The 23065-nt window shown below is 42.7% G+C and overlaps 1 protein-coding gene across 4 annotated transcripts in view; it reads right to left on the reverse strand.

Annotated features, from left to right (window-relative positions):
• ARHGEF3 (Rho guanine nucleotide exchange factor 3) overlaps positions 1–23065 on the reverse strand; it is a 242527-nt gene that overhangs the window by 8453 nt on the left and 211009 nt on the right. For all 4 annotated transcript variants that reach the window (XM_014457705.2, XM_006090863.3, XM_023755717.1 and 1 more), the window contains 5 exons: positions 14650–14820; positions 11891–11953; positions 10238–10334; positions 10003–10079; positions 4397–4654 (listed from right to left, as the gene is read on the reverse strand). In XM_014457705.2, coding sequence (XP_014313191.2) covers positions 4397–4654; positions 10003–10079; positions 10238–10334; positions 11891–11953; positions 14650–14820 — 666 coding nt within the window. The remainder of the gene's footprint in view (positions 1–4396; positions 4655–10002; positions 10080–10237; positions 10335–11890; positions 11954–14649; positions 14821–23065) is intronic.

Below are 23065 nucleotides of genomic sequence, written 5' to 3' on the forward strand. Positions count from 1 at the left end.
ACATGTGAACAAGTGAGGGGGCAGAGGGATTTCAAAGCAATGGCGGATGCAATGCTGTTAATACAAAATGAAGCAAAGCAAAACGAAACAAAAACAGCATGGCACTGAGACATGATCAGTGGGCGTGAATTCTGATGGGTTGTTCTATCACATAGGTACATCTAGAAGTTAGAAAATACTAGAAAACAAAGGAACAAGAAATCAGCTGAATAAAAACTAAGACGCCAATCAAAGGCAAAGTAATGACTTCCTCTGTCCTCTAATAGTGAAAAGACCAAAAGTCCCAACTGCCCTGCGGTGGTGGTAACTGAAAGAGCTAAAAAGTGACCAGGTCTTGTAACGTGTTGAAGTGGTAGTGAATTGTCTCTAAGATGGTTAAGTGATTATTTTTCACATGCGAGTGAAATGATCTTCTTCTCAAAGCAACTGGATGAAAACTTCTACCAGTTATAACCGGAACATCCACGTGAGTGTGACAGAAAAGCGTACAGCTCCAAGCTAAAGCCTGGTGAGGTAGCCTATGAACAGATGCATAATCTGTATACTTTTGTAGCTACTGAGAGTTTCAAAGATCATTTATTTATTTTTTATTTAATTTATTTGTTTATTTAAAAATATTTTTATTGATTTCAGAAAGGAAGGGAGAGATAGAGATAGAAATATCAATGATGAGAGAGAATCATTGATCAGCTACCTCCTGCATGCCCCCTACTGGGGATTGAGCCCATAACCTGGGCATGTGCCCTGATCGGGAATTAAACCATGACCTGTTGGTTCATAAGTTGACGCTCAACCTCTGAGCCACACCGGCCGGGCTCCCCTTTTGGTTTTCAAAGATGACTGATTATTTACTGCTACTTTAAAAAACAAACAAAAAAAGAAATTGCACAAAATATGTTAAAGCTATGACTCATCCTTTAACTTAATTAAACTAATGTTCGTTGAGCATCTGTTCATTGTTAACATAGGGTGCATTCAAAGAAATGGGAGGGTCTCTATCCTCATGAAGCTTAAAAATATATGGGAGGTACCTGAGCTACTGATTCATTATCCTTTTATTTTATTACATTTTTAATATGTTATAGAATCCATATATTTCCTTGCTTTTAAAGATCTTAGCATTAATTGTTATGACTCATCTTATAAGTTAATTATTACTAAGTAAAACTGGGCAGCTGACATTAACCAGCACTTGAGTCAATTTTCTGAGTTTCCTGCAAGGGTTCAGGAAACCAGAAGGAAGATGCACCACAGGCATAAAGACGTGTTCACTTCCTAATTTAACTCAGGAACTGAAGAGCTGGCATATCACATGAAGATTAATAAACTCAAACACCACGTGGTTCCTTAGGCAGCTATGACTACTTTCAAAGGTGCTTTTTTTCTCTGGTGTTTGAAAGTATAAAGAGACAAAACAATGGAAACCATCAGTGTTATTCCCTATTCTATATGTACATTTATAATAGTAACTCTGAATCTGCTTTATTAAAAAATCTTATTTTGTATTTATAGCCACCTGTACACCGTCAGAGTCTACTCTCTCTGCACTGGTTCCTAAGAGGAATTTATTTTGTAGAATTTCATCGAGGAACAAAGCTAAATATAGTAGACTGCCAAAAGCAAACAGTCATGGCAGTTGTACATTTCAATTAAATTTATTGTTGCATCTCTCATCAAATCAAAGGGAAGGGGCCAGTAAAGGGAGATGACGAGAGATACTTCGTAACTGAACAGGGATTAAGCCCACATATGCTGGACTCATCATCCTCAAAGTGGAATCTGAAAGCCCTGTCTGGCTAGTCCCTTGGGTGGTAATAGCATCTCCTCACAGGCTCCTGACAGGAACCAACAATAGCAGCCTTCACTGCTGCTGCATCAAAAGCAGGACTGTTCTTCCCATTGATTGCAGTGATTTTTTTATTTTATAGGAGTTGGGGAACAGCAACTGGCAGAGGGGAGAGACAGTCTTCAGGATCATCTTCTGGCTGAAACCATTCTGAGAATTTAAAACATTAAACAGCTAGCTCCCGGAATATCTGAATATACAGAGTCGTATTTTAAGAATTTCTCTTTTGGGGGAAATTTCTATCAAGCCTCCGAAACACTGTTAAGAAATTCTAATAACGATGTGATGCATTAGCAGCAAGACTTTCTTTAGATCTAAGTCATAGGACTGAACGCTTGGTGTAGAAGCAATTTACTTAGTGTTCTCTGTTTTTTATTTTATTTTCATAGGTGGAAACTTTATTCAGGGAACATGTAAGTTAGGCTACATTTATCTTTATCAAACATTCACCATGCTCCCAAGAGTACAGGGCTACATATTTCTGCTCATCTCAGGTAATGCCACAAGGATTTTGAAAAGAAGATTAAAAAGTGCTGTGCCTACATTGTGTAAGTGGGCATTCAGAAGACTTGCTTTGCAGACATTTTCCAATGTGGGTTTCCCATGCTTCGTGCACAAATCTGCCTGAATTACTAGGTGCAGAGTCAACTTCGGAGAAGGGCATCACATTTTATGCACTAGGGAAAGTGGTGCAAACAATCATATTCTTTTTTCCCTTTTAGTTCAAGCTTTAGCTCACTGGGTGTGTTTTATACACAGAGTATTATTCTTTCATGCTGCATATTAAAAAGAAATCTTCACAATAAAACTATAAGCAAGCTTGTGTGCTTTAAAAAAGTAATTATTTAGACTAGCGTGAGCTCCCTGCTTTTATTCCTGCAGACCACACACTGGCTGGGATGAAATATGGAAAGGAGGCAACCCTATTGCACTCTTCCCAGTAATAAAAACAGACATGATGAAGTGAGATGGGCCTCATCCCTGGTGCCCGCATCCCCCATCGTGCTGGACTGGGGGCCTGGTCTGTGTAAGTCGGGCCTGCCAGACACCTCATGAATCAGGAGAGTCTTTTCTCTTTCTTCTCTGTCCTTACATGGAGGCACTGGCCCAGCTCTGCACCAGTGAGGCCTCTCCGCAAAGCCTGGTGGGCAGCTTTCTGTAACTGCAAAGGCAACAGGGCCCAGAGTAGCCAGGCTTTCCGCTCCGCGGTATAGGATCACAAGGAAGTGGAAACGGCCCTGGATTTGCAATCTACACTGACAGGCTCAGACAGCAGCCCCATCCCTTGCCGGCTCTGGACCCGACAAACTGTTTTCCCCTCCAAGCCTCATCTAGAAAATGGTCCTAACAAGAAGTTACCTCACAGACTACTCTGAAGATGAACTAAGAGCTGATTTACTAGGTTTTCAAGAAACGTCTGCAGGTATCACTGTTAGTGTTGTTGTTGTTGTTACTTATTATGAAGCCCTTCTTTGGGAGGAGATGGGCAGGGTGCTCAGCAGGTTCAAGGCTTCTGATTTTCAAACCACCGACGCACATCCTCTTTCTGCTACTGTCACAGACCCAGTCAGGGAACGAGCCCTATGAATTGGTCTCTTAGCCTCCACACCTACTGCCACCTCTGAGCAGGCTCCTCTGACTGCACAGCTGGGCAGCTGCACCAAGAGACTGTCCCTACTCTCTCCTTGTCTGTCCCCCGTCCTACAGGCCAGGAGGTAACTTGTCCAAGGTTACACAGTTTGTTGCGATGGAGCTGGGATTTGAACCTGAATCCCGGCTACTTAGAAAACAAAAACACAACAAAGAGAAAATGTCTCCAAATGACATTTAAAATCCTCTATAGTCAGCTATCAACCCCCATCCTCTGCCTTCTCTCCCACTGCTTCCTCAGACTATCCTCAACCTCTGGCTGACCGCTCCATGCCTCTGCCCAGGCAGGACCTGTCCTGTCACATCTTCACACCCTGCACAGGCCCTTTGCTCCTCCAGCCCGCCATGTCCCCTGCCTGCCCCGCCGAGTACCCCAGTCAGAACCCAGCTCTCTGGGCAGAATGCTCACAGTTCACATTATTCTCATGATGTAGACCCCATTTTCCCCCATCTCGATAAACATTCACTGGAGGCCTGCATCCAATTGATTGGAGCTACATTTTAAGTGGGTGCTGATTTCGAAAATGGGCTTTGGGGCTCAGGTGAAAGGCAACTCCAATTTGCTAACCAGGCAAAGATATTCAGCTTAACATCTCCACAGAGATTTTGACCCTCACAGCAATGGTAACAAACAGATTGCAGAACCAAAAAATTGTAGCGTCAAAGGAACTTTAGAGTGCATTGCACGTAAACACTACATTTTATAGGTTAGGAAACTGAGAGAGGAGAAGTGACTTACAAAATAAAAAATATATATATATGGTTGATAACAGAGCCAGGCCTAGAACTCAAGTTTCCAGAAGCCCATGTACCCAGAGACCCTTCATTCACCCATTTACCTAATCCTCTACCGTCCCATGGGGGAAAATAATAAGGCAGGAGAGAAAGAAAGAAACTTACAGCTTCTTCCAGGTGCTGCTGGTCTGGGTTATCATTTGGCGTGTGCCTCAGGATTTCTCGAAGGAGCAGAGGGTATTTTACCAGGCGGCTCCTTGGAATATCGAGGAAATTCCATAGATCTAGCTTGCGGCTGAAGGGGGATTCTAAACATCGCTGAAGGAAATCCTGGACTCGGTGGTCTTGTTTCTTGTGGTCCAGCAGAGCTTTGGCGGCTACTTGATTGCTGCAGTAGCTGTCGTAGGAGCTGAGACAAGGCAGCTAAGAAAGGAACATGAGAAGAGGGTTGGAGTGTTACAATCACTGGAGCTACAATTGACTTCACTTGCTGGGACTGAACAAAACCTAACTGGTCTCCGGGCCTGGCCCACGTTCCTTTATCTGCAAAGGCTGAAGGACACAGACCAGTGGAATTTTCAAGATGACAATGGAACAGTGTTTTTTGGCTCCGATTTGCTTGCACAAAGTAATTGTCTTAGTTGCGTGTTTACTTTCTTGATAGTTAAGACCCCTATCCTAATTTGTTTGCATTTCTGCTAAGCTAAGCTAGAAACAAAAGAACTAAAATTATTGCATATGCATGTAGTTCATAATTTTCCTAAACTTCCAAAAGTACCTGGTGAGGGGAGAAGCTCCTATTAAAACATTTCTTTTAAAATTATTCATAAGAAACACATCTAGAAGACTTAGTGGCATAAAAAGCAAGCAAGCAGCCAGACTCTGCAGCCAGCCCTTGGCACAGCTTGGAAAAAGCACCTCGGCTTTAGTTTAAGGTTGACTGATTCAAAGGTGGACAGATTATAAGGAACTCCAAGAAATTAAAGCAAAAATGTAATTAGTAAAAAACTTGATGCAAGAAGCATTTAGTAAAATCTTTTAAATTAGTCCTGACAGGCCAGAAGTCATTCTTGGCTCTACCCAATGGTTAACATCATACTACCATGCAAAAAACAACTTAAGCTTAAAGACTTTGGAACACTTCAACTCCACTCTCTCCTTCCAGCAAAATACTAATCTCTCTGAGGTGTCCCATCAGTCCAATCGTGCAAACACGGAGTCAGAGACTCAGGGAAAGGGCTTCTCACCTCCCTTTTCCACTTCTCCCTCAAAGAGGCACCCTATACCATGCATCCTAATGCACTGGCTGTCAGCTTCCAGAAAGTTCCTGGAGGCAATAAAATGCAGTCAACGGCCTTGCTGTGTTCTTCTCTCCCTCGGACTATGAAGCCACATCCACCACGACTCCTGCTCTGCAGTGGGATTCAGTGCAAGACAGGGCAAGAGAGTCTTCTGTTTCTTTAACCTTAGCACTTTGCACTGGGCCTACTATACAGCAGTCTGCATTCTGAATTAACAAATAAATGAATGTTTAATGAATTACCAGATTAGGTAATATTTGATTGTTTGGGAACACGGCTTAAAAATAAGTTGTGGCAGCATCTGAACCGTGGGTCAAAGTTTAAATATTCTGCTGCTTCTTTTACACCTCTTATTGAAATTATTTTTTCAGTGACTGAAATAAAAAAAAGATACCAAGGAAGCAATGTTTAAAAAGTTCACTGTTGAGTTTAATATTCCTTGGAAATGTCTACCTTCTTTACATGTTATGGAAAACCTCTATTTGTGTTAAAAAAGAGTTGCAGAAATTCTTTCCGTAACCTTGTATATGAAAGTAATAACTGGTGCGCGCACGCGTATGTAAACACACACACAAACACACACACACACACACAGCAGATGTGGTTTGTGGGTTGTAATTTAGATTTTCAGAGTTAATTAAAAGGAGCCTCAGGCCCTCTCAATTTCATTTCCACTTCCTCGCCTTTTAAAGAGACTTGGAAATGTCTAATGTGGTCATTACAGAGAAAGAAATCAGCAGTAACCGTCGGATGTAAACCAGTGAGAAGGCCCCAAAGACACTGCTGCTCGCTGCCCAATGAGCCATTACTCTCTGATCCTGCCGCCCCTGCTGCCATGGCAACCAAATCGGGCTCTGGTCCTGTGTTCACACCTGACAGGGTGCTCATTTCCTGGGCATGACCTGCAAGGCTATCTGGTGCAGTCCACTGACTAGAAAAGGCCACAGGTGATCTATAGCTAGATAGGAAATGAAGACTGTACACATCTTGGTTCCCAATTACATACACGTGTACTTATATGAAATGTGAGAGGTGACAGACAGCACAGGGGTTAAGAGGACAGACTGGGATCAGGGAGAATCGTTTCAAAGCCGTAACTCGGGCTGTTACTAGTCACGTGACCCTTCTGAGCCTCAGTTTCTCCACTTACAAAATGCATAGACTAATGTCCTCCCCTCCTTTAGTTAAATAAGCAGAATAAAAAGTGTAGCATGAATGTGGTTCCTGGTTAAGAATCGGTAAGTGCCAGCTATTATTATTATTTATCCCTAGAATATTCTTATGGAAGAAACTGTGGTTTAGAGAAGCAAGACTACATGCTCAGCTGGAGACAAAACCAGTCTGAGTGTGTTCTCTCCCCATCCCACCTGCAAAGCTCTGCACTCACCATCTCTTTAAATAGACTATCAAGAAAGAATTTATAAGGGAAGCTCACTTTTTTTTTTTTTAGAAATTCCTTCTATCTCCCTAGCATTGTGAAAAGTGACACAGAACAAATCTATATTTTTGCTTTCATGTGCCCTGCCTCTCTCCTTGGAATTAAAATTGAATTAAAACCCAAATTAACATGAGAACTTGTGCCTTGGAGAGCTTATCAATTATTTTATTACTGAAAGAAGTATTAGTGTGAAGATGAGTATTAGTGGGAAGTTGTTTCTTTATGATGGGGAGGCTGATGAGAGCAGGCTGACCCCTCAGGGAGACTGATCTTAGTACCCAGGGAGGTTCCCTGAAAAACAAAAACCACCCAAAAACCCCACCACTCCTATAAGGCTTTCAAAGTAAAAGTAATTGATTCATTCAAAGGTCAAAAGGACTGGTCAGGGCTAACCCACTTGGCAGACTCACTTGTTTAAAAGGGTTTTTTCCCCCTCTTTTTCTTATGGGGGGAATAAATCAATTTTTCATGGGTCAAATGGCTCTGACTTTTCTCATTCAAAGTCCACTAAGATGTTTATTTTGTTCTGTTAAAAAGACCAGAACTCAAACAGATGTACCCTTTGGTTTACAGTTCCCACTCGCACGGACACATCTGCAGTTAAAAGAGGGAAAACATTTAACAGCTCGTCAGCCTGATAAACAAGGACCGTTTCTATGAGGTCTGGTAACAACGGGCCAGTTGTTAGGCTGCTCCTCAAGCTGCAAGTCCCACTTGATGTCTGAAGGATGCAGATAGCAATGGGCCCAAAGGACTGCAAAAGCTACCCCTCGAGCAGACCAATGTTCTAATAGAAGTGACAAACATTTCTTTCAGAAAAAAAAAAATTAATAAGGCAAATGCCTGTACTTTTGCTTCTGATACAAACTGACAATTTGTATGTTGGTGTCTAAGGAAACCATGCAGCTCCATGTTGCCATCTCATCAGAAACAGCAGTCACCACGCTGATTCTGGAGTGGGGTTTCCCTGGCCCCTGGCCCCCATCAAAGCAGCCCACAGACTCAGAAGTGTAAGCACAGTGAGCACACCCTCTCTTCTCATTGCACCTTCTCTGTCTCCAGCTGTCTGGCTCTCTTTAGAGAAATTTCTTTGTGGGCTAAAGAAGTTAAAACATCTACCACAGCTTATAATAAAATGAAAGTCAAAAATATAAGATGAATGACCTCTCCTGAAATATTAAAGCACATTTCCTAAATTATTCATATGAGAACATTACTTGCCTTTCAGAAGCCCTTGGGATATTTCAGCCTCTCTGCTAAAATTGACTCCCGAACTAACGCTAGCTAAGTCAGGAAACCCTCAAAGTTTCTGGATCAAGGCAGTAATTGAGAAGCATAAGTTACTATAAGAGATCAATGTCGCCGAAACCGGTTTGGCTCAGTGGATAGAGCGTCGGCCTGCGGACTGAAAGGTCCCAGGTTCGATTCCGGTCAAGGGCATGTACCTTGGTTGCGGGCACATCCCTAGTGGGAGATGTGCAGGAGGCAGCTGATCGATGTTTCTCTCTCATTGATGTTTCTAACTCTCTATCTCTCTCCCTTCCTCTCTGTAAAAAATCAATAAAATACATTAAAAAAAAAAGAGATCAATGTCAAAACTTAGGAGCCAGAAGGTTTTGGGAAGGCTAAAACACAAATGCAAATGGAACTGGATAAAGAGAACGCACATGGTAAGAGTAGAGCTCATAACCTTCACAACATTCTCCAAACAGCGGATGACCCTAATCCCTGCTGTTCTGGCACGATCTGCCTATTTTCTAGATCAGGGGTGGGGAACGTCTGGCCTGCGGGCCATTATAAGGCCCTCAAAATCATTTGGTCTGGCCCTGTGAGAGCATTAGGGGTGAGTTAATTAAATGTTTGACCAAACAGAGCAGGCTAACTTTCAAGTTGGTAATTGTGTATGGCCTGGGAATGATGTTATAAATATCCAATGGCCCTTGGCAGAACAAAGGTTCCCAGCCCTGTTCTAGATCATTGTGTGGATCAGAAGGATGAGAGGCCTAATCCTGACTGGAAGAAGTGATCAGAGTACTCTGCTTTCACTACCTGGTTCATAACAAATGGAAAACACCTGGGGCTGGGGTAGAACACTCAAGCATTCACAGAGGGAAACAGAAGCATGCCATAGGAGTGATGGGGCCTGTGGCAAAATAGAGAGTACATGCCTGGTCTAAAATAAATCAGTCGAATGAACAACCACCTTATGGACCCAATAAAACACACGTTCAGCAGGACCATACATTTAGAAGCCCTGATCTAAGGTTGCAGCTGATCTCTTCAATTAGGAAAGAAAAGGGGTGATATTGAGATGAAGGTCAGCATTCTATGAAGTTACTTAGAATCAGATATATGCTAAACAACAACATCATTTAGTTATCACCTGTTTATGAAACTACATTTGGCTATAAGAGGTTTTTGACAGCCTGAATAAAAGTTTTTTTATGGCCCTGGCCAGTGTGGATCAGTGGTTGAGCTTAAACCCATGAACTAAAAGGTCACAGGTTTGATTCTCCGTCAGGGCACCTACCCTGGTTTCTGGTTCAATCCCTGATCGGGTGCTTTCAGGAGGCAACTGATGGATGTTTCTTTCTCACATCAATGTTTCTCTCTCTTTCTCCCTTCCTCTCTCTCTTAAAAATCAATATAAACATATATTTTTTAAAATATTTAAAAGTTTTTTTATGATGATGGATAGGAATATGTCCCTAACTTTGTACTGGAATAGAATTGGTAATAATTATATTATAATTGGCCTGAATAGAACATTAACTAATGTTACTTTATTTTATTGAAATAAAGGGGTATGTTCTCTTTAAATGCAGTAAATGTGTAATAAGAAAAAAAATTATTTCCCTGCTTGGAAGAGCTACAGCCTAACTATAATGATAAATTTTACTAGGAATTTGCTGTTTTATTTGTTTCTGGTGTGAATTCGGTGTTTGTTAATAAAAAGAGAAGTCTAGCTAATATGAAACTCCATTTAAATTATTGAAATTTATCTTCAATCAAGACCAGAGAACTTTTCTTACCCAGCCCACGAGGATGGCACCGACGTGTTCAGTTGAGCCATCAGGCTTCCGGACATCTCGAAGCTGACTAAGGAGCTCTGGTAAACAAACAGAACGCTTACTTTGTTAGGCATTCAAATATGAAGGAGGCTGGAGGTAGGTTCTGGGTTACTCACATTATTACATAATCATGACTTGTATAAGACAGCTCAATTAAGGCTACAAGTCACAACTCATCCTTGGAACAAAATTATACCTTCATGTAGAGGAATCAGAGAGTCCAGTGTTCCAAAAATCTGATTCAACTCCTGTTCTGTCATTATGGAGAGTTTCAGCATGGGGTCGTGATAGGCCTGTGCAAGAACCACAAGAGATGGAAGCAAACATTTAAACTCGGAGGAAGTAAGTTGTTAATGTAAATGGTTTCTGAGAGGCCCTGAGAATAACAAAATATTTGGCTCTCCCCAACAACTTCTCCCATAATGCTGCAGAAACAGCAGATGGGTGTGGCTGGAGCAGATGGGAATCCAGCATTGCCTTGAGCCTTTTGTGGTTGTTGATAAACCAAAGTAGATTTTTTTTTTAAATTCTAGTGTATCATACATCTAGGAAAGGGCACAAATCCTAAGTATAGAGCAGATTTGATTTGTATGTTTTAAAATTTTACATTATTACCACCTCTTATTAGTGATAATTAACCCACAAGAACACCCAATTATTTCCAGGGTACTGTAATAGAATACAAAGACTCAGATGGCACAGTCTCTGCCTTCAAGATTTATAAAGCTAATTGGGAAGATAAGAAAAACACATGGAAAGTTAAATATATGTTTAAGAACTAGTTCAAGCCCTGACTGGTATAGCTAAGTGGTTAGAGCATTGGCCCATGCACTGAAGGGTCCTGGGTTTGGTTCCCAGTCAAGGGCACATACCTGGGTTGCGGGTCTGATCCCCAGCCCTAGTCAGGGCAGGTGCAGAAGGCAACCAATTGATGTGTCTCTCTCACATCAATATTTCTTTCTCTCTCCCCCTTTCTCCCTCCCTTCCTTTTTCTCTAAAAAAATCAATGGGAAAAATATCCTCAGGTGAGAATGAAAAAAAAAAAAAAAAAGGACTACATAGGCTACAAAGCATGGGTTTCATCCACCTTCCCACACACAATGTGATTAAAAAACAAATCCTATATAATAAAAGGCTAATATGCAAATTGACCAAATGGCAGAACGACCAGTTGCTATGATGAACACTGACCACCAGGGGGCAGACGCTCAACGCAGGAGCTGCCTCCTGGTGGTCAGTGCGCTCCCACAGGGGGAGTGCCGCTCAGCCAGAAGCCCGAGGCAGCGCTAAGGATGTCTGACATCCCCCCGAGGGCTCCCAGACTGCAAGAGGGCGCAGGCCGGGCTGAGGGACTCCCCATCCCCAGTGCACAAATGTTGTGCACTGGGCCTCTAGTTTCCATATAAAAGACCCTAACTTACATGATAGTACACAAGTGACTCACTTAACCATATTATCCACTTATGAGATTCAAATGACTATTTCTAACACACAATTCCAGTTTCAGACCATCTACACTTTCTCTCCCGTGGATAAGGAGGCCCTGCACGTGAAACTTCTAGGACAACAAAACATACGTAAAGCCAGCCCTCCACCAACACTTTCCGATTAAACTGAAGTATTCTTTGAGGTGCACTAGAAGCATGCAGAGGAGAACCCCTAAAGGTGCCAGGTCCAGAGAGCCTTCTTGTTTTGAGCCATTTCCCCCACTGCTTGGTTTGTGCAGGTTCTTCTCAACTTTGGATGAACCTTAGTCATAAAAAGAGTGCTCATAAAGACAACCTTAGAATTGTGAAGTTAGAGGGAAAAAACATGAGGTGACTCACATGACCACTGGATTTAAAATTACCTTTTTTGCCAATTTCAAGTCCTCTATTAAGTCTTCTTCTCCTTGGGAAAGCTCAAAGATCGCCTGCGAGGAAAGATAAAATACCTCCACTGAAGCATCTCATTTATGAGACCAAATTCAAACAGCGCTCAAAGCTCCAAATCTACTTACTTCTTAAGTATTTTTAAAGGATTCTTAAAAAGTTAAATTGACCTGCAGCAAATGTATCGAGTGGCTAAAAACTACAAAGGAAAGATTTTGCAAAACTTCTGTATAATGTGCTTATCTGTTTGTGGGATAAAGGGGGTTCCAACATATGTTTCCAATCCAACAAGTCATCTTTCATGTTATAGATCTCTGATGCAGCCAAACAAGAGGGAACTATTTTAAGTAAAATAATTACAGATTGAGCCACGGATACGAGTTTGTTTGAGTGGCAATCATAGTGAAGGATTCAGGGTCTGCTCCCAGTGATGGATGTGGCAGCATTATTCATTGGGCCATCACAATTTGTCTTCCTTCTACTCAACATAAGGTGCATCTCAACGGAAAACGTTTCTTATCAACTCTTGTCCTGAGGCTGGAATTATAGGAAGAGTCTAATATTTTATCGCTCTAAATGTCTGGTGAAGTTAATTCATTCTCAATTACTTTGCAGGCCTACACGGTACAATAAATAAAATTACAGGAGCTGGCTATGTGCAAGAGTGCATAAAGGGACCATGTCCAATTTGGCTCTATTAAGCCATCATAATTTAAAGGCTATGGTGTGCAGAACGCTCTTCCACTCTCCTCTGGGAGTCTAAATGGTGGCAAACATTACATTAGGAAAAGACTCCATGTTGGTGGTGCTAGTTCGGGGACTCCTACATTTCTTTTAGACGACAGGGCAGAAGTGAGCAGGGTGGAGAACCCCTCCATTCCTGGGGTTGGTGGAGCTGGACACTCGCTGGGGCCCAGTACATGGTGTCCCTCCGAGGCCTAGTAAGGCCTTGACGCCATGCCCTCCTGCTACTCTATTTTGTTTAATCTTTTATTTTGAAATATAGACTCACGTGTGAAGTTAAGCAAATAGTACAGAGAAGTCCGGTACACAGCCTTTTCAGCTTCCCCGAATGGTGGCATCTTACATAACTACAGAACCAGGAAGTGCATTGGAACAACATCCTTAACTAGCCTTTCCTAGGACCTTCCTCACCTTGTACACCTGTTTTACTAGAGCTCACGTACATAGCCTGACAGTCTGACCAAATGTGACCCCAGAAGATGAAAATCACAGAACTCCACAATGGGCTAGGAGGCCACAGTCAGTTATCTGTGGGGGGCAGCACAGTGTCACCGTGCAGACCGAGGGCTTTGGAAGAGGACAGGACCTGGGTTCAGAGGCTGGCTCTGCAATGTTCTGGTGCTCACTGTGCTTGCTGATTTCCTCACCTGCAGAATCAGTCCCTCCCTCCTTCCTTCCCACTATCAGGCTGTACAAGTAATACATGCACACTAGTCACCCTCGGAAGACACAGAAAAGTATAAAGAGAAATTTTTTTTGAATGCCCATAATATCATCTCGTTAACCATCATTAAGATCTTGTCATATTTCCTCACAGGACTTTTTGAGTGCAAATAAATGCTTTATTTACTCATTTTAAAATAGACAATGCATTGCTTAGGTTCAAAATTTAGAGTGCACAAATTTATACTTGCTGAAAACTTTCCCTCTCACCTCCTTCCAACCACCCAGTTCCCCTCCGAGGAGGCAACAATGTTACCAGTTCCTTGTGTTCCTTCCAGAAATGTTGTATGTTTTTAAATTAAAAAAATTATTTATTTATTAAATTGGGGTGATATTGGTCAACATGAACATAGGTTGCAGGTGTGGGTTATGTTTTATGGTTTTAAAAGCAAATATATACTTAAAAACACATACGTTCATTTTTCCTTCCTTCTTATTTCACATAAATAGTAGCATACTCTTCACCCTATTTTGTGCTTCGCTTTATCCACTTAGCCATTCATACATATCAGCACTTTTTGTGTGTTTCTACAGCTACACAGAATTCCATGTATGGACATTCATTATTTAACCACTCCCTGGTAATAGATGTTCAGGCTGTTTCTGGCACTATTATAAACGTTACTGTGATGAATGAGCTCACACGTACATCTTTTCATCTGTGTATAAGTGTGCCTGGCAGATAGATTCCTAGAAAAGAATTGCTGAGTCAAAAACCTAGAAAATTTTCAAGTACTCCCTTTTCCAAGGTCAAATTTGCCTCAAAAATATAAATTCTAAGGATTTCACAAGATGATGCACATTTGAAGTATTTAGCACAGCCTGGCATGGGATGAACTCTCCATAAAGGGTAATATGATCATAGCCATTTAGGGCTTTTGGTACAGAAAACTTATCGGAAATGAAATTAACTGCATTCCCCAGAAGAGTTTTCCACAACACTGAATCAAAGTTTCATTAACTGAATATTTTAACATATTATAGAAGTTGCTATTAAAGTATCACTAAATGATTATGATTATTTTTGTGAATTCCAGGATCGAAAATAGACACGTCCCAATTCACCTTCTTTGTAAATCCAGATGTTTAGATCAGTTTCTTTTTCAAGTGGGGGCCACACCCACCCAGCTGAATGCTGGTTTCTCGGTTCCTTAAAAGGTCTGACACCCCCATTTGTCTTCCTTCTACACATGCCAAGGAGAATGGATTTGGGAAAGTGCAGTGCACCTGCCGCCAGGCACACGGTCAACTCCGTGGGCCCCACGCCTACCTCCTGACGTTTGATTTCCTTGGATGTAAGCATCTGATTGACGCACACGTCGAAGGTCTCACTCCACAGCTTGCTGTCTCGCCGCTTGGTGCTCGAGGGGGCGGCATTTCTGGACCAGGGCCGGGGGGTGAGGATGTCAGGACGGCTCTCGCTGCGGAAGCTAATGGAACGCTGAACAATAAGAAAAACAAACCGTCACGAGGGCCGCAGGGCTGGGTGGATCACTTGAGCAGCTTCCTGCCCCTGACAGAACATAAATCAGACATCTGCAAGAAAGAGAGGACAATGCCAGAGGCCTTTTGGGAAGGAGGGCATTGTCTTGAGCCTACGTGCTAAGGAAAATTGGGCAAGGGGCCACTTTCCCGCATGTGCTGGGAGTACCCACGATCTGGATAAACACAAGAACATGCACAAAGGCAGCTCTCAGACAAGCGATGGGTCTACTTTTTTCCAATAAACATTTCCACTCTTCCGAAGAACAACACTGAACAGTAGTCGATGTCCTTAAAGAATTCTACTCCTACTCTCCTCCTCCTTCTAGGAACAGAAGGCCACTCTCCTTGCTATTCTACTCACTCACTTTGGTTGGGCTCCTCCAGACCTGACCAATCAGAGTACTCCATGCTGGGTCTGGAAGGGGCATGTGATTCCCTGAAATTTCATGAATCATGGGAGGAAGAGTGAAGGACTCTTTATTCTTTTGGGATGGTGAGCTCCAAGAGTTAACATAAGCAGGAGTTTTTTGCAGCTACTCTCCCTGGTCACAGAGAAGAGTCGGTTGATATAGGAAAGAATAAAGGGACACAGAATGAAGGATGGAGAGAGACACCAATGGAGGGAGGGGGGGAGGGAACACGCTTTACCCACATGGTTAGAGTCCCCGGATCCCACTGTGCTTGAAGCCAGGAAGAGCCACTCTTAGACTAAGGGGCTAATACATTCTCCTTTCTGTTTGCATTCATCTCAGTTAAGGTTCTGTCAACTTAAAAGTACCAACTAATACACATACTAAACATCAAGCAAATGATGCCTGTCCCCGAGTTATTTTCCAAAGAGGTCCCAGTAGCTTTCGGGGTGGTCTAAGCACCCAAAGTGCACCCTTAGGGCTGAAACATGCTACCACAGTGCTTTCTCTTGACAAATACAAATGATCAAGAAGAAAGCTATGTGCACCATATTCAGCCTTCAGCCTAGAAGATTTCAACACACTTATTAGAAAGTTTGCTAAAGTAATGAGGTGTTGTTGTGTTCAAAAACCACATTGTTGCCTGGCCAGCGTGGCTAAGTGGTTGAGTATTGATCTATGAACCAGGAGGTGGTCACGGTTTGATTCCTGGTCAGGGCACATGCCCAGATTGCAGGTTTGATCCCCAGTAGGGGGTGTGAAGAAGTAGCCGATCAATGATTCTCTCATCATTGATGTTTCTCTCTCTTTCTCTCTCCCCCTCTCCCTTCCTCTCTGAAATCAATAAAAGAAATATTAAAAAACAAAACAACCCACATTCTTACTTAGCAAGTGCTCCCTGCCATGGCTGTGGCCACATATCTATGGCCTTCAGTGTAAATTTCCAACTCTTCAGTGTGGTACAGAATGCCTCTTATAATCGGACCAGAGCATGCATGTATATAGTATTACTTCCTGAAACTCACCCATTCTCTAGCCCTACTATGGTATCTCTAGCCCTATTAGACTATCTGCCATTCCCTAAATGCATCATGCCTTGCCATCTTCTGTGCTTCTTTCAAGAAGTCTTCTCTTCCTAGAAAGCTTTTCTGTCATTTCTTACCTAGTTCATTCCTGACTGTCTTCAGGATATAACTCAAACACCTCCGCTAGGAAGGTTTTACCAATGTCCTCCCATGCTCTCCTAAAGCAATTTGGACATATTGCTGATACAGTAACAATCACATTTTATTACACTTAGTGGTCACCTGCTCTGAATTATAAATTTACGGAGGGCAAGAATTGATTTTATATGTGACATATGTGTCATCCTTACTAAGACATGAGGTAGCTTCCAAATATTTTGAGATTCAACAAAATTTACAAAAGACAATTTTAAGACAACTATTCACATGAGAACATTGCTAAATAAGGTATAACTCATCTGCTTAATGGAATATTATGTAGTCATTAAGACAATTCTGAGCTAATTTAACAGACAACTTTAACAGCTGAAAATTCCCTTCTATGCAAAAAGATTAAATCAGTATATGAGCCTGCTTGGCATGGTTGAGTGTTGACCTAGGAACCAAGAGGTCACGGTTCAATTCATGGTCAGGGCACATGCCTGGGTTGTGGGCTTGATCCCCAGTGTGAGGTGTGCAGGAGGCAGCCGATCAATGATTCTCTCTCATCATTGATGTTTCTATCTCTCTCCCTTCATCTCTGAAATTAATAAAAAAATTTTTAAAAAAAAATCATTATATGAACAGTTTATGATCATGAAAAAAATGCACATGAGCGAAGATATAAACGGGATGCCACAAAACTCTATTTTTTTTTACCTGACTACATTATAGGTAATTTTTAACCTAGTTTACAAATTTTTGTAATTCAAGAAAAATGAGTAAGTGAAAAATGTAAAAAGAAATTTCCAAGGGGCCTCAGGGTGTTACCAGCAGGAAGCCAGTTCTGTCTGCAAGTAGCAACACAGCTCCTTAGGCTGACATGGCATCCCTGAGCTGCTGGGCTCATTAACGAGCTCGAGCTCACGATCGCTGGGCCAGCCCGGGCTGGTCAAGAAAGTACTTGCTCCAAATGCGCAGTTCACTAATGGTATCTCATGAATCCTTGTGATCTCCTGCAAACAGGCCCTTCTGAAAGAGGGAGCAGACTAATGTTGCAGATCCCCAGCACGCAGAATCAATTAGCCACAGGCACGGAAAGGTCAAAACAAGCAAAGTGAGTCATCAAATAACCCACTCATCTCAGTTAGTGGTTCTGATCCCAGCCTGGGGGAAAGGGGAGAGAGAGGAACACACAAAAAAACAGATTCAAATGAAAGACATTTTCCACTTTCACTTGAGAGAATCAACGGCCCACCTGTTAGTGCCTGACCAACTTCAAAATCCCCCTCCCCCCCCCACATTTTGAAAGTAATTTATCTTAACTTTAAATTTTCATCCGTTACAAAAGTTTATAAAAGTGGGGGGGGGGGGGCGGTGAGGGCATGCGCTGGGTGGTGGGAGTGGGTGGAAGAAGTCAATGGGGGGAAAAGGAGACATATGTAAAACTTCCAACAATAAAGAATTTTTTAAAAAGTGTAAAAAAAAATTAAGTACAAATCCTCTCATTTTTCTAAGTCCATTTAGTAGAAGTGAATGCTATTAAGTTTGTTCTAGATCTTGTCAAACCTTTTCTTCACATTTGCTAACATTCACAGAAAACAAAGTTTTATCTTTTCATTTAACAATGTCTTTCTGTGTTAGTATAAAAGACTGACTTTTTAAAAAATAATTTATCGTCCTACCTAGCCGGTGGTTCAGTGGTTAGTGTTGGCCCTTGCACTGAAGGGTCTCAGGTTCGATTACTGGTCATACCTGGGTTGCAGGTTCAATCCCCAGCCCTCGCCGGGGCTTGTGCAAAAGGCAACCAATTAATGTGTGTCTCACATTGATGTTTCTCCCCTGCCCCACTTCCTCCCTTCCACTCTCTAAAAATCAGTGGAAAAATATCCTTGGGTGAGGATTACCAAAAATTATAATAATAATAATAATTTATTGAGGTGAAACTTCACACAACATAAAATGAACAATATTTCAAGTGAACCATTCAGTGGCCTTTAGTATATTCATAATGTTGTGCAACCGTCTTTATCTAGTTTCAAAACATTCCATCACCCAAAGTCACTCATTCTTTGTTTTTTCTTTAATCCTCACCTGAGATTGTAGAGGGAGAGGAAGGGAGGAAAGGAGAGAGAGAGAGAAGGAGAGAGAGAAAGAGAGAGAGAGAGAGAGAGAGAGAGAGAGAGAGAGAGAGAGAGATGTGAGAGAAACATCTATCGGTTGCCTCCTGTATGCACCCCAACCAGGAATGGAATGGAACCTGCAGTCTAGGTCTGTGCCCCAACCAGGACTGATCCCGCAGCCTCTCTGTCGTACAGGACAATGCTCCAATCAACTGAGCCACCTGGCTGGGCCTCACTCTTTTTGAATGGCTGCCGAGTTAGTACCCCATATCGGGGTGGACCACATGGACTCAAACAAACTCCAACTGATGGACATTCAGGTCCTTTCCCGTGTCTGGCTATTACAGAAAGTGCCTCAGTGAACATCCTTTCCCTATCTGTGCTGGTATTCCTGTAAGGCAGATTGCTTCAGTAGAAGTCCTTGTTTAAGAAAATCAACATTTTAACATTTGCTCTGTACTGCCAAGTTGACCTCCAAACAGTCTGTCCCAGAAAGGCACACGACATGACAGTACACTTTTTCCAGACTCTCATCAACAGGACATTATGATCAACCTAACAGGAAAAACAACTATACCTCCTTAATTTCCAGTTCATGTTTTGAATGTCAGATTGGGCATATTTTTATGTATTTATTGAAAACCTTCCCAGAGAGTTGGAGATTTTCTTCGGTTGTGGTTTGAAGAAAAAAAGAGATGTGAGCCATCCCAGGTGAGCTCTGTTGCTAAGAATTCCTCGTTTTGTGTTTCCTTGGTGACTGCTGGGCGAGGGTACGAAGGGGAAGGGACGGCATGATGTTCACCATGTATGTCACACAGGGGCCGCTATGTGCTTCCCACGCTTAGCACTTCTGGTGAGTTCTCTCCGATCCTCACAACCGCCCTGCAAGGTGGGCATTTATTCCCATTTTATGATGAGGAAACCGAGGCTCAGAGAGGGTGCCTAATGAATGAATGGCATGCGGTATGTGCTGGGCCCCGAGGGGAGCTGTAGAGCCCTGCTATACCCCGAGGTAAGGAGTCCCTCCCCTGTTTTGCACATGGGGAAACGTGAGGTTCAGAGAGGGTGACACTTGGCTCAAGGTCACACAGCTGATGAACAGTGACCCAGAATTTAAACCCCAGTCAATGGTGAACTCAGAATGACACCTAGGTCTGGTCTATTTCAGTCCAACCTCTCCTCCCCCCAATTTTTAACCAATATCCTGCTCTGCTTCCTCTAGGAGAATGGTTCTCAACCCTCTGGCCCTTTAAATACAGTTCCTCATGTTGTGGTGACCCCCAACCATAAAATTATTTTCTTTGCTATTTCATAACTGTAATGTTGCTACTGTTATGAATCGTAATGTAAATATCTGATATGCAGGATGGTCTTAGGCGACCCCTGTGAAAGGGTCATTCGACCGCCAAAGGGGTAGCGACCCACAGGTTGAGAACCGCTGCTCTAGGGTAAGACTCAAGTGTGGTGGGGTGCATGCACCCAAACAGAGGAGTTTCAGGCTACTTCTGAAATGTCCACTAACATTTTGGACCAGAAAATTCTTTCTGGTGAGGGGCTGTCCTGTGTATTACAGGATGTTCTGCAGTATCCTTACCGCTCATCGCTAGATGCCAGTAGTGCCCCGCCCCTGTTATGACAACCTACACATCGCTACACATTGCTGGCTGTCCCTGGGGTGAGAAACAGTGGTCTATGGTGGCCAGCAGGGGCTCGCTTCGGAAAGAGGGACCCAGCCTTGGGAGGAACTGCATACAAAACAGAAACACATACATAGATCCCCCTCCTGGCATAGTGGTGAGGTTCTGGGTCTGGAATGAAAAACGTTCCAGGACAAGCAAGAGTTTCCATGAGGGAATGCTGCCTAGCACATGAGTCAAAAACCCGAAGCTCGTAACTCCTAGCAGCTACAATAACAACAGCCATAACAGGCAGAGATAATGCAGACTGAGGAAATGGGTGCTCGTGTTTATGCCGAGCTGGTATGTGGAAAAGATGCTGCAGGTGCACAGGGGGCTGTCTGTCCGGTGGGGGCATGTGTCAGAGGAAATGTAAGGCCCGCAGGTGAGGCGCGATGGAACAGATTTGGTTTGTTAATGCTGCCTGTTCCGTAGGGTGCTCCCTCACCTTTTCCAAAAAACAGAAGGTCTCTCCAGCCAAAGATAACACGCTCCAAAAAAGAGCTCCAGCCAGGAACTTCTTTATGCCTCCATTGCTATTTTGCAACAGACAGTTTATTATCAAATGGGCTGGAAGCGAGGGGCTATATGAGGAAAACACATTTCTATGTTGCTACGACAATGGGTTAAGCCAAAATGTTCAGCGGCTACGGCTGGGACCAGAAAATGTTCTCCAGCAGCCCAGCGGAGGAGTGTCTCATGTAAGGCTTGGTGAGAACATTTAACTTAAACCGACAAATGACACCTTCCCGCTGTGTGGCCTCCAGCACATCTGACCCTCATGCTGATCCTGGGAGAGCCACCAGGCAGGCTCTTGTGTTTTGCTCCCTTTTAATAGATGAGAAATCCAAGTACCAGAGGATTGAAGTGACTGGCACAGGCAGGTGCTGGAATAGGATCTGAGCCCAGTCTTGTGGCTACACAACGCGGATTTAGGTAAAGAACACAGGCTTTGAGGTCAAACAGTCATGGCTTCAAGTCCACTCGGAAGCCGAGGGACCTTGGGAAAGCTAACCCCTTTGGGTCTCGGTTTCCTTTTATGTGGAAGGGGTGTGGTCATAGTATCTCACAAAGTTGTAGTGAGGATTAGATAAGAAAAAGTATGTCAAGGGCTTAGCCAAGTGCTGGCCCATGGTCAGTAGGAAATGGATGTTACCTATCATTGTTACTACACCACCATCTGCACTGCCACCATCAGTGTTTATTCATATGTTTTCATTCATTAGCAAACAGCAGGCATCTCTGAACTACTGGGACCAAACAGCACCCTGAGGGCCGTCATTAGGATAATTTACAGGAGGAGAAAACCCCTCGGCAGCAGCGCAGCGTTGTTGTAATAGCCTAACATGACCAACAACAGGGGATGAAAATAAATTACAGTGTAAACCATAAAATGGAACATTATACAGTGGCTAAAAACATTCTTTTTGAGAAAAAACTTGATAATGGGAAGGTCTCACATGCAGAATTAAGTAAAGAGAAGGGAGATCCCTATTTAAACACAAAATGTTAATAGGTGTCACCCTGGATGGTAGAGACTATGGATGATTTTCATATCCCAACTTCATACCTCTCTACATTTATTTTCCAGAATGAAGAGGTATTAACTAAGAAAAAAACAAAACCAGTAGACAAAACCAGCAGGGCCGTGAACACTGAGTTCAGTGACGCTGTAAACATAAAATCACATAAAAAGAATCTGGTTCAGATTGATGCACATTAAAAACATAGTAAAAAGAGAAGAAACCATTGGCAGCAAAATCTCAGACATCTCTTGTAGCAATATGTTTATGGATACATCTCCTAGGACAATGGAAACTAAGGAGAAAATAAACAAACGGGACTAGATCAAAATAAAAAGCTCCTGCACAGCAAAAGAAACCATCAACAAAATAACAAGAGAGCCCACTGCATGGGAGAATATATTTGCCAGTGATACATCTGACAAGGGGTTAACCTCCAAAATTTACAGGAAACTCATACAACTTAACAAAAGGAAGATAAATAATTCAATTAAAAATTGACAAAGGACCTAAATAGACAGTTTTCTAAGGTGGACATACAGAAGGCCAAAAGGCATATGAGAAAATGCTCAAAGTCACTAATCATCAGAGAGATGCAAATCAAAATGACAATGAGGTACCACCCTCACACCTGTCAGAATGGCTACCATCAACAAATCAACAAATGACAAGTGCTGGCGAGAATGTGGAGAAAAGGAACCCTAGTACACTGCTGGTGGGAATGCAGACTGGTGCAGCCACTGTGGAGAACAGTATGGAGTTTCCTCAAAAAATTAAAAATGGAACTCCCATTTGACCCAGTGATCCCACTTCTAGGAATATATCCCAAGAAACCAGAAACACCAGTCAGAAAGGATATATGTAACCATATGTTCATAGCAGCACAATTTACAATAGCCAAGATTTGGAAACAGCCTAAATGCCCATCAGCAGATGAGTGGGTTAGAAAACTGTGGTACATCTACACAATGAAATACCGCCTGCTGTAAAAAGAATGAACTCCTACCATTTGCAACATCATGGATGGACCTGGAGAGCATTATGCTAAGCAAATTACGTCAGTCAGAGAAAGATAAATATCACATGATCTCACTCATTTATGGAATATAATGAACAACATAAACTGATGAACAAAAACAGATCCAGAGACAGAAAAGCATCAATCAGACCGTCAAACATCAGAGGGAAGGTAGGGGAGTGTGGGGATAAGGGGGAAAGATCAACCAAAGGACTGTATGCATGCATATAAGCCTAACCAATGGACACAGACACCGGGGGGGGGGGGGGGAGGCCATGAGTGGGGGGG

This window comes from Myotis lucifugus, unplaced genomic scaffold (assembly GCF_000147115.1).
Source record: "Myotis lucifugus unplaced genomic scaffold, Myoluc2.0 scaffold_83, whole genome shotgun sequence".
NCBI lineage: Eukaryota > Metazoa > Chordata > Mammalia > Chiroptera > Vespertilionidae > Myotis > Myotis lucifugus.